The sequence below is a fragment of the Eleginops maclovinus genome, chromosome 16 (assembly GCF_036324505.1).
Source record: "Eleginops maclovinus isolate JMC-PN-2008 ecotype Puerto Natales chromosome 16, JC_Emac_rtc_rv5, whole genome shotgun sequence".
Taxonomy (NCBI): Eukaryota; Metazoa; Chordata; class Actinopteri; order Perciformes; family Eleginopidae; genus Eleginops; species Eleginops maclovinus.
The window spans coordinates 11,254,320-11,267,889 of NC_086364.1; the positions used below are offsets into that span (position 1 = coordinate 11,254,320).

General features: G+C 41.1%; 2 protein-coding genes across 2 annotated transcripts; one reads left to right on the forward strand and one right to left on the reverse strand.

The window, feature by feature from the left end:
- The first annotated feature begins 138 nt into the window (after positions 1-138).
- Positions 139-6,982, forward strand: armc5 (armadillo repeat containing 5). Its single transcript, XM_063904261.1, has 7 exons — positions 139-1,048; positions 1,419-1,449; positions 1,567-1,677; positions 2,146-3,034; positions 3,119-3,921; positions 4,276-4,408; positions 4,845-6,982. Exons 1-7 carry the CDS (start codon positions 662-664, stop codon positions 6,307-6,309), a joined length of 3,819 nt encoding a protein of 1,272 aa, XP_063760331.1. The 5' UTR covers positions 139-661; the 3' UTR covers positions 6,310-6,982.
- An 808-nt stretch (positions 6,983-7,790) lies between these two features.
- LOC134878312 (cytochrome c oxidase subunit 6A, mitochondrial) lies at positions 7,791-9,608 on the reverse strand. The gene is made up of 4 exons (XM_063904265.1): positions 9,397-9,608; positions 8,956-9,031; positions 8,066-8,208; positions 7,791-7,940 (listed from the first exon to the last, which is right to left on the reverse strand). The coding sequence occupies exons 2-4, from the start codon at positions 9,029-9,031 to the stop codon at positions 7,851-7,853; spliced, it is 309 nt and encodes a 102-aa protein (XP_063760335.1). The 5' UTR covers positions 9,397-9,608; the 3' UTR covers positions 7,791-7,850.
- Positions 9,609-13,570: the final 3,962 nt, after the last annotated feature.

Consider the following 13,570-nt stretch of genomic DNA (forward strand, 5'->3'; position numbering starts at 1 on the left):
TATGGGTAGTGTCGTTTTTAAAGGGAGGAAATGCATCGGATGAGTTGAAAGGCAGCGTGATTTAAACTACAAATCCCAGTGTATATCTAACCGGCCCACCTCTTCACTCCCTGCTCTCTTCCTCGACCGCCCCTGTTTTGTTGTTTGGCTAAAGATGGCGTTAGCGGCTAACACAGGCGATTGCATTTTGTTTCACAAAAATTATTCGGCCAGTGGTAACAGAACATTGATCATTTAGAGCTTTAATCCGTCATTTCATATGTAAAAATGTGTTACATTGAGATGATACACGTATACCACGTAGAATAACGCTTGTTCGGCCTTCCCACGATGTAGGCCTGTTTTTAGGGAGGGGACCGAAGCTGGTGGAACTCCATCTCCCATCAGTGATTGCGGCGTCAGGTGGTACACATTTCCTTTTTCATGGTATCTGTAGTTTTCTGACACCAGAATGTTATTATTTTTTTAAGGAAACTTTTGAAAACGTGAATGAACTCATTAAGAGCACACATTCAATAGTGTAGTGGAAAACATTTTAAGTGAACGGACATGTTATTTTATTTCTCTCTTTTTCACTGGATGCGTTCAATGATGCTCCACAATGTGTATACAATCTGTCTAAACTGAGACGAGAAACATTAAGATAACTGAACCGGGGACTATGGCTGCATCACCTGTTCAAATCGGCTGCAATCAATCAAGAGCACCTTCCAGAGACCAGAGATCACCAGAGTCGTCTTTGACCTGGTGCTTGGCTCACCTCTGCAAACCTGGATCAGGAGCTGAACATCACAGGCATGGCAACGGTGACTCAAGCGGGGGCAGAGATGGTGACAAAAGGTCCAGAGTCTCTCAGTGGCGAGCCCTGGTTGCAATCCGGACTCAGCACATTAAGGGGGACAAGGCTGGCATTGCCAGATTCAGAACCCAAGGTGGTCTCAGGCCCCTGCTGGACCTGCTCAAACATCCAGAGTGCTCCAGGAAAACCCTCGACCTAGCTCTGAGCATCCTGGCAAACTGCTGCACTGAACTGCAAACACGCATAGAGGTAAGATAAAAGTTACAACAGAAGTATTGAACAGTAGCATAAGAATTATTCAGATCCATCAATTCCAGATTACATTTATGCAATCAGAATCAGTAAATACACTCAAAGCAATGGTATAACTGCTCATTGTGCAGTAAAATGTTTCCTGTCTAGGTTTTACTATACAGTATAAGGTTTTAGATTCAAACTGCTGCTGCAATGTGCACTTAAAATGTAACTTCTGTAGATGTATAAAGTTGTGATCATTTTATTTTCTGGTTGTGCAGTACAAGAGTACATTTCCTAGATGCATTCCACCACTGATATTAAACACTCTCATTATATAACCACCCAGTGAAATTCTTCATTTTTTGAATGTTTTTCTCAACAGGTTCGTAAGCTCGATGGAATAAATATTGTGGGTATGTAGTCATTTACTTTCTTATATTGAAATTTGATCTCACAATTAGGTATTTACAACGTTTGCAATCTTTTTTACACATAAATGTAAACTTGGAAACTTTTTTTGACTTTCTTAGTGGAAATCCTGAAGGAAAATATGGCCATGGAGACCGTCCAGAACCGGGCAGCCCGGGCTTTGGGAAACTTGGCCATGGATCCTCAGAGCTCTGCACTCATCCACTCTGCAGGTTTGTCTTATATGTCAAATTTAACAAACACAATCAAGGTGTTGGGTAGGTGTATCAATATTTGTGTTGCTGTAGTTACAGCTTTGTACTCGGAGAGCATGTGTGCAAAAGGATGTCCATCTTACATTTTAAGATTTAATAGTGTAATTTGCTTGGTACTCATCATATTACCAGATTGAACTGACTAACTGGTTTACTATTTTAATTTAATTGATTAATAACAATAACTGTAATTGTAAGATGTTCACAATTCACTTACACATTGCAGATGTTGCTTTCCTCGACTGGTGTGCTAAATTATTTGAGTCTATTATTAGTAGTCAGATATTTATACATTTCTATTGTTCGCAAAATATGAGATAATATGAGGCCAATAAAAGAACAGTGCTAGTTTATTTTAATAGTACACAGGTAAACGATTTTTCTGTCACATTAACATCATTTTCTTTTTTTCTTTTTATTCCACAGGTGGTGTTCCTCTTCTCCTTCTCTGTGTGTCTCTTTCTTCTGGCCCGTCCTCCCCCACTGATGCTCCACCCAAAGAACCTTGTCCTAAACTGGAGTGCGCTCAATCGGCTGCTCGGGCTCTCCTCTACCTCTCAGATACGCCCTCTAACCGCCTGTTGCTGCTCACCCAGGGGACATTATCCTCTCTCACCCCTCTCATCGCTCCAGAATATCCCCTGACTCTGAGACGGGCGGCGCTCAGGACGCTCCATGAGCTGACCCGGGGCTGTGGTGTTGAATGTGCCAGGGAGGTGTCCCGCTCTGGACTCCTCACTCAGCTCGGTGTTATGGTGTCAGGGGAGTCTGGTAAACCTTTTGAGGAGCTGGCACTGAAATCTCTCGCCAACCTGTGCACCCAAGGCTGCCTGCGCCCTCTTGTGGGTTCACTGGGAGTCATTCAGAAGTTCACTGATGAGGTAAAGAGGGACCCTCTGAAGTCTGGAGTCTTCCTCAAGGCGCTGTGTTTGTGCTGCAAGGAAGCAGTTAACCGGGCCAAGGTGAAGGAGAGCAGTGGATTGGAGGTGCTGATTGGCTTTCTGGCTGCCCATCAGAGTCATCCACTTTCCCGACTCGCCATCCTGGCCTGTGTAGACTTTGTGTTTGATGAGTCTGCTATGGAGCAGCTGCAGGAGTTGGGGCTGGTCCCTCTGCTTGTTGCACGACTGATTGAGCTCACCAGAGGCGAGGAACAATCTGCTGAGAAGATGGATGTTAGCTTCTCCGCCAGCATGTCTCCCACTGAGCTCATGCCCTCGTCATGCTTTGAATCCTTTGACTTTCCTACTCCTGAGGGCTGCAAGAAGGAGGAAGCTGGAAAGGAGCTTTGTTCATCAAGCTTTTTAAGTCTCAGGTATGGAAAATGAAAAGCAAAGGTTTTTCTATTTTCGTCTTACGTCAATTTGAACAGCCCTTATACCTATTTCTCTCTTTTCAGGTCCTGGTTGGTGTCTGAAGGTTTGATATCCTCAGAGGGCGACCTACTTGATACGTCTGGTGTTGAAGGGGAATGGGGGAGTCTTCAGATCCCACTGTCTTCATCCCCTCAAACCCCCTCCCCAAACCCTGATTCCCTTTCCTCTATTAAAAACTCTTCTCCATCCATACCTACTGCCTCTACCACTTCTAAAAAAGCTGCACAGCCTTCCTCCGTGTCCTGTTCAGCCCATCCCCAGCTGTTTTCCTCCTCTAAAATCACTAATCCACCGCCTTCTAGTCCGCAATCTTCGAGTGTGCTCACAGCCCAAACCCAGCCCAGTTCCAGTATCTCCTCTCCCACTAAAATAACCCCAACACCTGTCTCTCCGTCAAAGTTCTCCTCCCCTCACAGAAGGAGGCAGCGTGCTAATTCAGCAGCTTGTTTAACTAAAGTAACTCTTGACACCCCTCCCTCTGTGCCCCGCACAATGGCTTACCACCCCTACCACCCGGAACCCTGGACCCCTGAGTCGCCCATCCTGCTGCTGCTTTCACGCTTTTCCCACGCCACCGACCCAAGTGCTGCTCTGATCAGCCCGGGCGTCATGTCTGGCTTGCTTTACTACCTCACCCAGCACCAGGACCCCAGCAGCAGGTGTTTCCGGATGCTTTGCAGGCTGAGCTGCAACCCAAACTGTCTGCAGGCGCTGGTCCGAACTGGCTCAGTCGCTTTAATTCATCACCATCTGTGCCAGAGAGGGGGAGGATTTGAGGGAGGGAAGAGGCAGACGGAGCGAGTGAAAACAAAAGTCAAACAACTCGGTAAGATAACGATTTTACCCACATTAGTTACATTAATATATTATATTCAAGAGCATTACAATTATAATTGTGTCTTAGGCAACATGAGGCCGAGGCTAGCTGTACGAGTCATCTGCTGCACATGATGATGATGACATGAACAAAATAAATCTTAAATATTTAATGTGGATCATTCCCATCTAGCTGATGCTGGAAACTCTGCACTAGGTCGGTATCAGGGCCGACACAGATCAATGTGAGCCTACTTCTCACATGAATAATACTAAAGAACCAGCTATTCTGTAATCTAACTCAATATTTGTTATTTTGTTACACACACAAGTAGTTTTTAAATGTGCACTCATTTCTCTGCAGGTTTTACTCTGCTTAATAATCTGCGTGTCCAGTGTGAATCTGGATTTGGGTCTGGGGTTGTTGCCCATGTGATGCTGTCAGGCTCCGAGTCTGACAAGATGAACTGTGCGCTGTCTCTGCCATTAATCTGCAGGTGAGTGGTACATCTAATTAACTCAGTAAAAATGAGAATCTGTAAATGTTATGACCTCTTTGTCAGTTTCACATTCTGGTGAGAAAGGAGGCCTTCTTTACTTGCTAATTCTTTTAATTAAAAGGTGTTTTTTAGTTAGTTTATTATTTAAATGTATTTTCTTATAATCATGTGCACCTGACACCTGCTTTATTAAAATCAGGCCTGCAGTAATAATGTTGTTAATGTGTCAATATAACAAAGCCTTCATTATGAATAGAAAATTCCACTTTTCTGCTTTTTATCACATCCTTATAATAACATTTGTCAGAAACTCAAACATGCATTTTATTGAATGGTTTCATATTTACTTCAACCATTGCAGAGTGGATCCAGAATCATTTCTGTTAGTGACCATGTGAATGTTTTACAAATCCTCTTGTTTTACTCCCGACAGCAACAAGTCCCTGTTGAAGAAACTCCTCCTGGACAGCGGTGGGCTGCTCTTGGCTCTGCAGCCCCTTGGTTGTGATGAGGTTAATGTGAAGGAAGACCACCCCACTGAATGTGGAAAGTTTCTTTCTGACTGGTTTAACACGTCACATTCAGGCCTTACTCCTAAGCGCCACTCGCTGTTGTCCTCCCTCCTGATTGGATGCCTGTCTACACTGACAGTTGGTATCAAAATAGAGCTTGGCAAAAAACATCTTAGTGTAGTTACAACACAGTCAATCAGTAAAATTGACAAGACTTCACCCCCTCCTTCGAAAAGGCTTCGCCTGACTGACACCTGTCCCTATGGAGTCTCAAACTTTGACCTCCTCTTGCTGCTGGATGACGGGACTCAGGTCCAGGCCAACAGGGAGGCAGTGGCCGGGGTGGAGGGGACAGAGGGAGTTGGCTCTGAATACTTTTGGGCTCTGTTGAGAGGCGGATTTGGAGAAGCTCAGGGTAGTGCAGAAGAAGCTATCCGCATCAAAGATGTCAGCCAAGGTATGCTGCAACCAGTTCTGCATTATCTGCATGGATGTCGCCTTACCAAGGACACAGAAACAACGAGCGACGGTGATGAGGGAGAGAGGAGAGGGCAGTGCCTGGTCTTGGACAAGTTAGTCCTTGATGGACTAGGGTTCTGCCAAAAAGAGCGGGAGGATCGCTCGACAGAAGACTTTGATTTCCAGAAAACAGCTTTAGGTGAGGTGATGATTGGGGCGTGCAGGTTTTTAGTGACTGAGCTACAGAGAGAGTTAGAGGATCTCTGCGTGTCTCTTCTCCTGTCCTGCTCCACAAAGGCTGCTTATCGAGCTGCATCAGCTCCGACAGTGGACAAGGCTGAAAAGGCTGCATCTAAATCGGACCAAGACTGCCTCGAGTCTGCAGAGGAGAACCTGGCTAATCGTACCTCTGAGTTAGAGTTGACTGGTTTTGAGGTTCAAACTGAAAATGTACCAGAGAAGAAACAACACAGTTCCTTGCTCAAGACCGACAGGAATATAACCTCTCGTGCTTCAGACCATAAGACAATCAATGGTGTAATTCGAGTTTCAAAATCAAGCTGTGTGTCGGGGGTGGACAAACCATGTGATCCAGAAAAGTTGAGGTTAAGACCAAAGAACTTGAAAGGTTCAGCACAGCGTCTAAAATCAACAGCTCAGGACCAAATGTTTTCCTCAACAGCCAGTGCTGAAGGGGGGTCCTTGGCTGCTCTACTCCCCCAGGTGTACTGGTTTTCTCAGCGCTACAGCTACCCTGCGCTGGGTCGGGCCTGCCTGTCTCTGCTGCTGGGCTGTCAGGACTCTCCTCGGCCCTTCTTGTCCTCCTCTCTAGCTGGGGATTGCCTTCGCAGACTTGCCAGAGACGCTGACTGTATAGAGACTCTGAAACAGGGTCTACTAAATCTGGCTGCAGTATCTCTGAGCTGAGCAAGGAGGAGATAATTAGGCTAGTGTTTTGTGGCATGAACTCGGAGGGCAAAGTTTAATTAAGAATCGACGTTAAGGCTTGTTATAAGCTTCTAGAAAAGTTGCCGTTAAACTAATTTCATCAAATGTCCTTAACTTTCCAAGTGCAGGTTATAGCATCAGCAAGATTACCTGAGAACCTGCTGTATGAATGCCTTGAGCACTAACAGAACAGACTGAGTTATTTTCATAAATGAAGCTTTTCAATTGAGTTTTGATCTGTAATTTGTTTAACTGCGGCCCTTCCCAGCATGACAAAATTGCATTATAATTTCTATTGTGATTTTCTTTTTTTTCTTTTGTTGTAAAAAGTCTGCAATTCATTTGATAAATGTCACTTAGCTGGACGTACTGGAATTATCAGGGTTGGTCTAGAAACCAGTTGTTTATTTTGTACATAGAGATAATATGGAATTAGCAGGTATACAGTTTATAGGTTCCAGCTGTCCCGTATAAGTTTATGCCACTAAATATATTGTTGGAACATCACTTTGCTTTCCGTTTCTTGTTTTTTCAGTTTGTGTATGCAGAATCTGACTGTGTGGCTTATGTCAATTTCAATATTGTTTAAATCACACAACAGAGAGTAAAACAGCTATTTGTTGAACTATTATTAAAGTAATTTGAATATTAATGACTTGGATGATCTTCTACTGTTGCACTAATTTATTGCTAGCAGTATTAGCTTCAAACAATGTTAAGCTAAACAAAAGTGCAAGCAGGCTTAAATTCAACTGTGGTGTTTGGCAGATGCCGGGATTTAAACCAGGTAAAAATGGAAAAGATGTGATTAAGGAAACATCTGCGTTGTAATAAAACGCTAACCTACTGTACATAAAGTATAATGCCATAGGCTGCGTGGTGACAACCCCCCAGACTCCAGGGCTCTCTGTGGAGAAACTCTGATATGGCTGTCCCTATTTTTACTCTATTGAAGATGTAAATCTTTAAAGTTAGGTCATGAATATATCATTTGAATTTTCAAAAAGGGCACAAATATAAGCTTTGCATTGTAGTTTATACGAGGAGTAAATGTTAAGGACGCAAAACAGTTATTGGAGACTATTTTCAGCTTTTGAATAATGCACTTTGTGCTGTTGTGAATATATGAGGTGGCAGGATGGTGAGTGTGACTTTGTCAAAGGGTCCAGCAATGAAACTCTTTGATGTGCTTTTGACAACACAATCTTCTTTAAGCTTTTATAGCCTGTAGGTGCAGGATTTCATAAGAGATAGGAGTGCATTCAGACACCTAAAATAGAAAAGATTGTCTTGATAATGAGACGTATACAGTCTATGGTTAAAAGACATTTTGAAGGGTTGATTTGAATAAACACTACTCTTAGTTAAACAAAATAAATGGCACTTATTTTTGTCCAGCACAAAGTTATTTTATTCCTGTCTGGGTACAAGGCCCTCAATCAGTATAATAAAGCCAGATACACAACAGACTCGAGTTTTAATAAGGAGCTCAGCAAATCTGAGAAATGTGACTGATGCTTTCAGTGATGGGAAGTCTCGTATCCATCAGGCAGAGGATTGGTGTGTGCGTTATGGAACAGGGAATGGTTGCCATCGCCCCAGGGAAATCTCTAGAAGGAGACATAAAAACAAGTCAACAACAGGGCAAAAAATACTATTGATCTTATACCCCTTTTTTTTGGCAGAGGGATTATGATTTGTAAATCCAGGTGCAGGTACACAGAATGAGATTCACCTTAGTGCGGAGACGCAGGTGAGGATATGCCACAAATTCTGGCTGCTCGTGTGAGTGTGACTGCATCTTCATGTAGCAGTTGGCCATGCAGACAGCAACACCAGGAAGAGCCAAAACAAAGCTCAGAATCTTCCAGGTCCTCCCTGTGGAGAAAACAACCAGTGAAAGTGCATTACTGAAGCCCTGATAAGGCACAGGCACAACGAGAAAACAACCTCACAGCTGACACCCCTCCTTGCGTCTGTCAACAATGAAATGTATTTCCTGTTTTCTGCCAAGGAGCATGAATGTGCTGGACGGCTACCAGCTCTGCAGACATTTCAGTCAATGTTCAACAAAAGAAACTACACGAGGTGCAGTTCAGTTGCATGCATAATCTCTAAATCTCGACGCTGAAATGCATTTTGCTCACTGAGGTACTCTATCTAAGACTAAAATGTCTTCCAAAGGAAAAGTAGTAATAGGACAGAAAAACTCTGTAAAATTCCTTCAATTCAAATTTTACTCAGCTAAAGGTACAAACGAATTCCCACCATATACAATAACTACTAAAGTATTCAGTATGCAGTTTCCTTTTTTAGAATAATATATCCTATATTATATTGTATTTTATTTATTATTCATGCATTGGTGTGTTCACTTTAATGTTACTGTTTTAGTGTCTTGAAGCATGGCATCAAAGAAGATGTATATTTGATCATAATGATAAACTCATTTTATTTGTTAGTATGATTAATAGTTGATTATATTTTTAAAATTAATTTACTGAATCTGCTAGTAGCTCAAACCTGCATATACAGTATGTACTGCAACTAGGTACATTTAATACTTTTCACAACTGATTTGATTTTTTTTGTATTTGGTTTGAGGGACAGAAAAGACACACTGACCTCCTCCTTCATGGCTGGATTGTGACGCAGCAGCAAGCGCCCGTCGAGCGACCAAGGCAGCTGGAGACACAGACATCTGGAGAGGTGGAGAAACATTGGCCATAAATGATGTTTCTTTTTGTATTCACCAGAACAAAACAAAAAATCCAAGTTTATTCCTCTTTTTAGTTTCATGTGAAGAGCCATTAGCTTTGCACTGAGCCAAAATACACAACAGAGCATGTTGAAATAATAACAAAGAGAACCTCTACACACTCCTTAAAATATCACATATTTCTCTTATAAGCAGTCATTTGCTGAAATAGAAAGCAATTTATCATGGCTCCCTTCGAATAAACAGCAGCAGGCAGCTGAGCCTGGGCCTACTAGTGTTGCTGTTTAAGAAGAGCGGTGGTAACCCTTGTAAAATAAATACATATAAAAAACGCAGTACGAACTTACTGTTCTTCAGGCAGGCAGTATTCAATTTAATTTATTATCTTCTTATTTTCCTGGTGAATTAGTTATCTTTGCTTCTAGTTCCTGCTTATTTGCCCTTCAGTCTGTCCTAAACTGAACTTGTGTGTCTGACTCCTCCCTACCTGTACATGAGCCAAGAAACGTCGTTTATATTTGGTCAAGTGCAAAGGCTGGCTGATATGTGACGAATAGAATAGGGGGAGGTGTGTGTGTGTGTGTGTGTGTGTGTGTGTGTGTGTGTGTGTGTGTGTGTGTGTGTGTGTGTGTGTGTGAGAGAGAGAAAGAGAGAGAGAGTCTGCATTGTAATCACTGAAATAAGAGCATAAGGCTGATTTATCCTCAACAGTGTGTCATTTTTGTTCATTTTGCCTCCAGATTTGATGGAAGTTGATGTGAAGTGAAAGTAAACTATTGAAGCCATTAAGGCCCATTAGGTACACCTCTTGGAAATGTCAAGTAGGATTTATATCTCACATAATCCTTGTAAATAATGTGTGGGCCTCTATTGGATTTTTCATTTGTAACAAACATTTCATTTTTTCTTGTTAAGGTTAAAAAAAAAATCCATTGGGATATTTTGTTTTAACAGGAAAAGTTTATTGACAGTAAGTCTGTTCTCACAGGATATTGTCATTATAAAAATAGATAAATAATAAAAAAAGAAAGTACTTCTATTTATTTTCTTATAGCGGACAGTGCCTTGATAATGCTCTACCTTAGCTATGGAAATAATGTGAGTCATTTGCACATCTTTGGTAGACCTGCATGTGAATCAACAAAAATCTTACCTTTATATGAAGAAATATTTATAAATCAAGTGTTTATGCATATTGGCAATGGTAGTTCGTTTGGCAGAGATAAAGTCTGTTTGTTGTTTCAACAAACACATATTTATTGTTACCTTAATATAGACTGTCCACCAGATGGAGTAGTGTTGCTGGAAGTGCACTGCCCTTAAATGCTCCTTTATTTATTTGGGTTGCACAGGCTCACCTCTGCAGTAAGGCTCTTGGTGAGCTTTGTTTTGACAGCTCATCCAGACCCAGAATAACCTTTGAAAAAAATATGTCTCATACATTTGAATTTAAATGAATAAGATACAGATATGTTGATGAGTGTTAAATATGAAAGAGCAAATTCAATTGTAGGTTATTGCAACTTTCAAAGTTTGGCAAAAAGGCTGTTTTCTCTTTTAAAACTGCCATCATCATTACTGAAGTTTTACTATGTTTTAAAAGTACTGCACTTAAGTACAATTTAGACATACTTTCACACATGCTTGTATATATATATATATATATATAATTCTTGATTTACACAATATTAGTAAAGCCTTTGTGGTCTCCGACTGGGCGGCTGCAGGCTGCAGTGCAAACACCATCCAAAGCCAGCAGTGATGTCAGTCAGTCTGAACGTCTCGCACTTGTGTTATTGTGGGCTGAGGTTAAACACCATCATGAAGAGTCCATGCACAGACATGTAGGCTACTCACAGGTAGACACTCTACAGACATTTTATATATTTTATTATCAGCTTCATTGCGTTAATAATGTGTACGTTTCCAACCTAGTCAATGTAAGATTTCTACTGTTTTATAGCCATGCAAGCTGCTCTGCTGTTTTCAGCCTTTCAAATATTGATATTTCCTTGTTTTCTTTGTTTTAAGTGATATTAGACCGAATATCTCTGAGATTTGGACTAATAAAATATCTCTTTCGCTTTGGAGTTTGAGAAACTGAGATAGACATTTTCACTTTCCTGACATTTTATAGAGTAAGCGAACAACGCCAATACGTTTAAATAATCAGAAGTTGCATCCCTAAAGGATTTCAATATTGTAATTTTTGACATTCATGGTGCCCAGAGGATGAATCCTACTAAGAGTTGTGCCTCTAGCATACGTCTATGCTTCTATGCTCCATAAATAATTGTTTTTTGATTGATGACATACAATTTCCCATTTTCCATCCAGTCTTTATTGTAGCCACATAAATAATGAACTATTTCAGCAGATTTTTTACCTGAACATGATGAATAATAGCATTTCCATCATTGGGTGTGGAGTTTACACATGCACAGCAGCCAGAGGAAACACTGTAGACTCAACACAGTAAAGTGGACAGACACAGATATAATGATGTATAAATAAAATTATATATATATTGCAAAAGTTAGACCTAACTTTGAATCTTTTTTAAAAACAACTTCTTCATGGCCTTTTGCTTTTATAAGAAAAAAAAGAAGAAAAAACAGACTGGAATAGGACAGAGAAAGAGAGGATAACGTGCAGAAAAAAGATTCAAGCAATTTAAATCATTCTTTAGTGTGGGCAAACTGGCTTATGCAAACGTTTGCAGACCAGTCACCTTTCACAACATCCCACGCACATAACCCCAGTCTGTGTTTATTTTATGCCAGGAGAAAGACAACTGTGGATTGTGTGCAATGCAGTAAGTGTGTGTGATGTTGGACTGAGGTGAAAGCAGCCGCTGTACCACTCTGTCCTGTCTTTGCCTTGTAAATCTGTGTGGCTCTTTCTTTTCTGCACACTTGGTTACAATATTTCTGCATTCACTTCAGAGCAGCCCACAGCTCTTTATTGAAGTTCTATCCCGCTTTTGGACAGAGACTTGTTTTCTCCTCTTCATGCAGAGCCCTTCAACATCATTAGATATATGTTTTGTGCTAAATTTTGCATTGCACTTTTCCCTTCCACAACTTGTGACTTTAAACTATAACTTCCTGCTATCTGATACTTGTTTGGGCAGTATAGGACTGTACAAAAAAGGAAATCGTTCCTAAAGAATGTGCTTGTATACATGACATCTCTAATTGTGAGTGTGTGAGAGTGGGAGCTGTCAACTCTGGCTGCGGACTCTTAAACAAACTAGGAGCAGTCAGAATCCACCATTAATATTGACCAACACTGAAACAGAAGTGGATTTGAATCAATGAGAGGGCTGCCTTTCAGTGGACAGACACTTTGGAAACTTCCATATACTGTCCATCACATCAGCAGGTGCCTTGCAGACGGTTAAATGTCCTATTATCTGCAGCTATTTACCTACAGTCTCACACAGCAAGTAAGCGGGACACTTTGGTCTAGTACAGCTTACACGTTTTGTATGACTACCTGGAGTTGTTTTTGAATCAAGCCAGTGGAAACGCACAGTGTCACTGACTGGCAGCTAGTGGCTGTGTATAGTGGCAGTAAGAAAGCATCTAAAAGGCTTTAATCGATTTGTTACATACTATCTCTGCGATTCCTCACACTTTTATACATTTTTGTTACATCACTCGTCTCATTCATTTGGTTTTTCAGCTGCCAATTTAACTGTTAACTGTTGGTGGTGGAATACTGAATGAGCTTCCTGATTGATTACATTTGCTGATACTTTATGTCTTGTAAACCCATTTGCCATTTTTTCCTCTACTCTGGGGACAAATCCTTTTCAGCCAAATGCAGGTTTAACTGAAACACCTGCGTAAAGAGTGAGCCGTCACTCTGTAGGCCTTTTGTTCCTTCCCTAATGTGTATATGCTAAATGGAGCTGAACACTAATATTAAGCCCCCTGGAGGTGGTCCAGTGGCTTACCAGCTGAAAGAAGAAGAGCATAAAACCGCTGATAAACACACTGTTCCAGTACCCAGGTAAAAAAAAGAAAAAAAGAAAAGAACTTCAAATTGAAGACTAAAATGATTTCAAATGTATTTTCTCAACAGCGAAGGTGAAGATGTTAAGGAAAATGTTCATATTGGATGCTCAGTTGAGATTATTTGTATTTTCACCTCCGACCACTAAGTGGCACTTTGTGTATTTTGAGATGTTAGAGGAATTGAATTGAGGAAGTTAATCAGCTGCAGGTGTTTCCTCATTAGACAGGAACAGAGTTTAACCGAGCCACTGCTGTCTGTGTTTATGCTCCTGTTTGTGGTTTTGTTCTTTGTTATTTTAGGACAAAGCGAAACAATGGAGTATTCTATGACACCAATGAGTGAGTTGTGTTAAGCTGTGTGATAAATCTGGCCATTGTTTATGGACACACAGGATATGTTATAGGAAGCACTTATCAAAACATAATCTCACGAAAATAGCAGCCTTAAAGTTGAAAAAGTTATTACTACAGGATCATAAATCAGCCTTTGTGGCCCCAG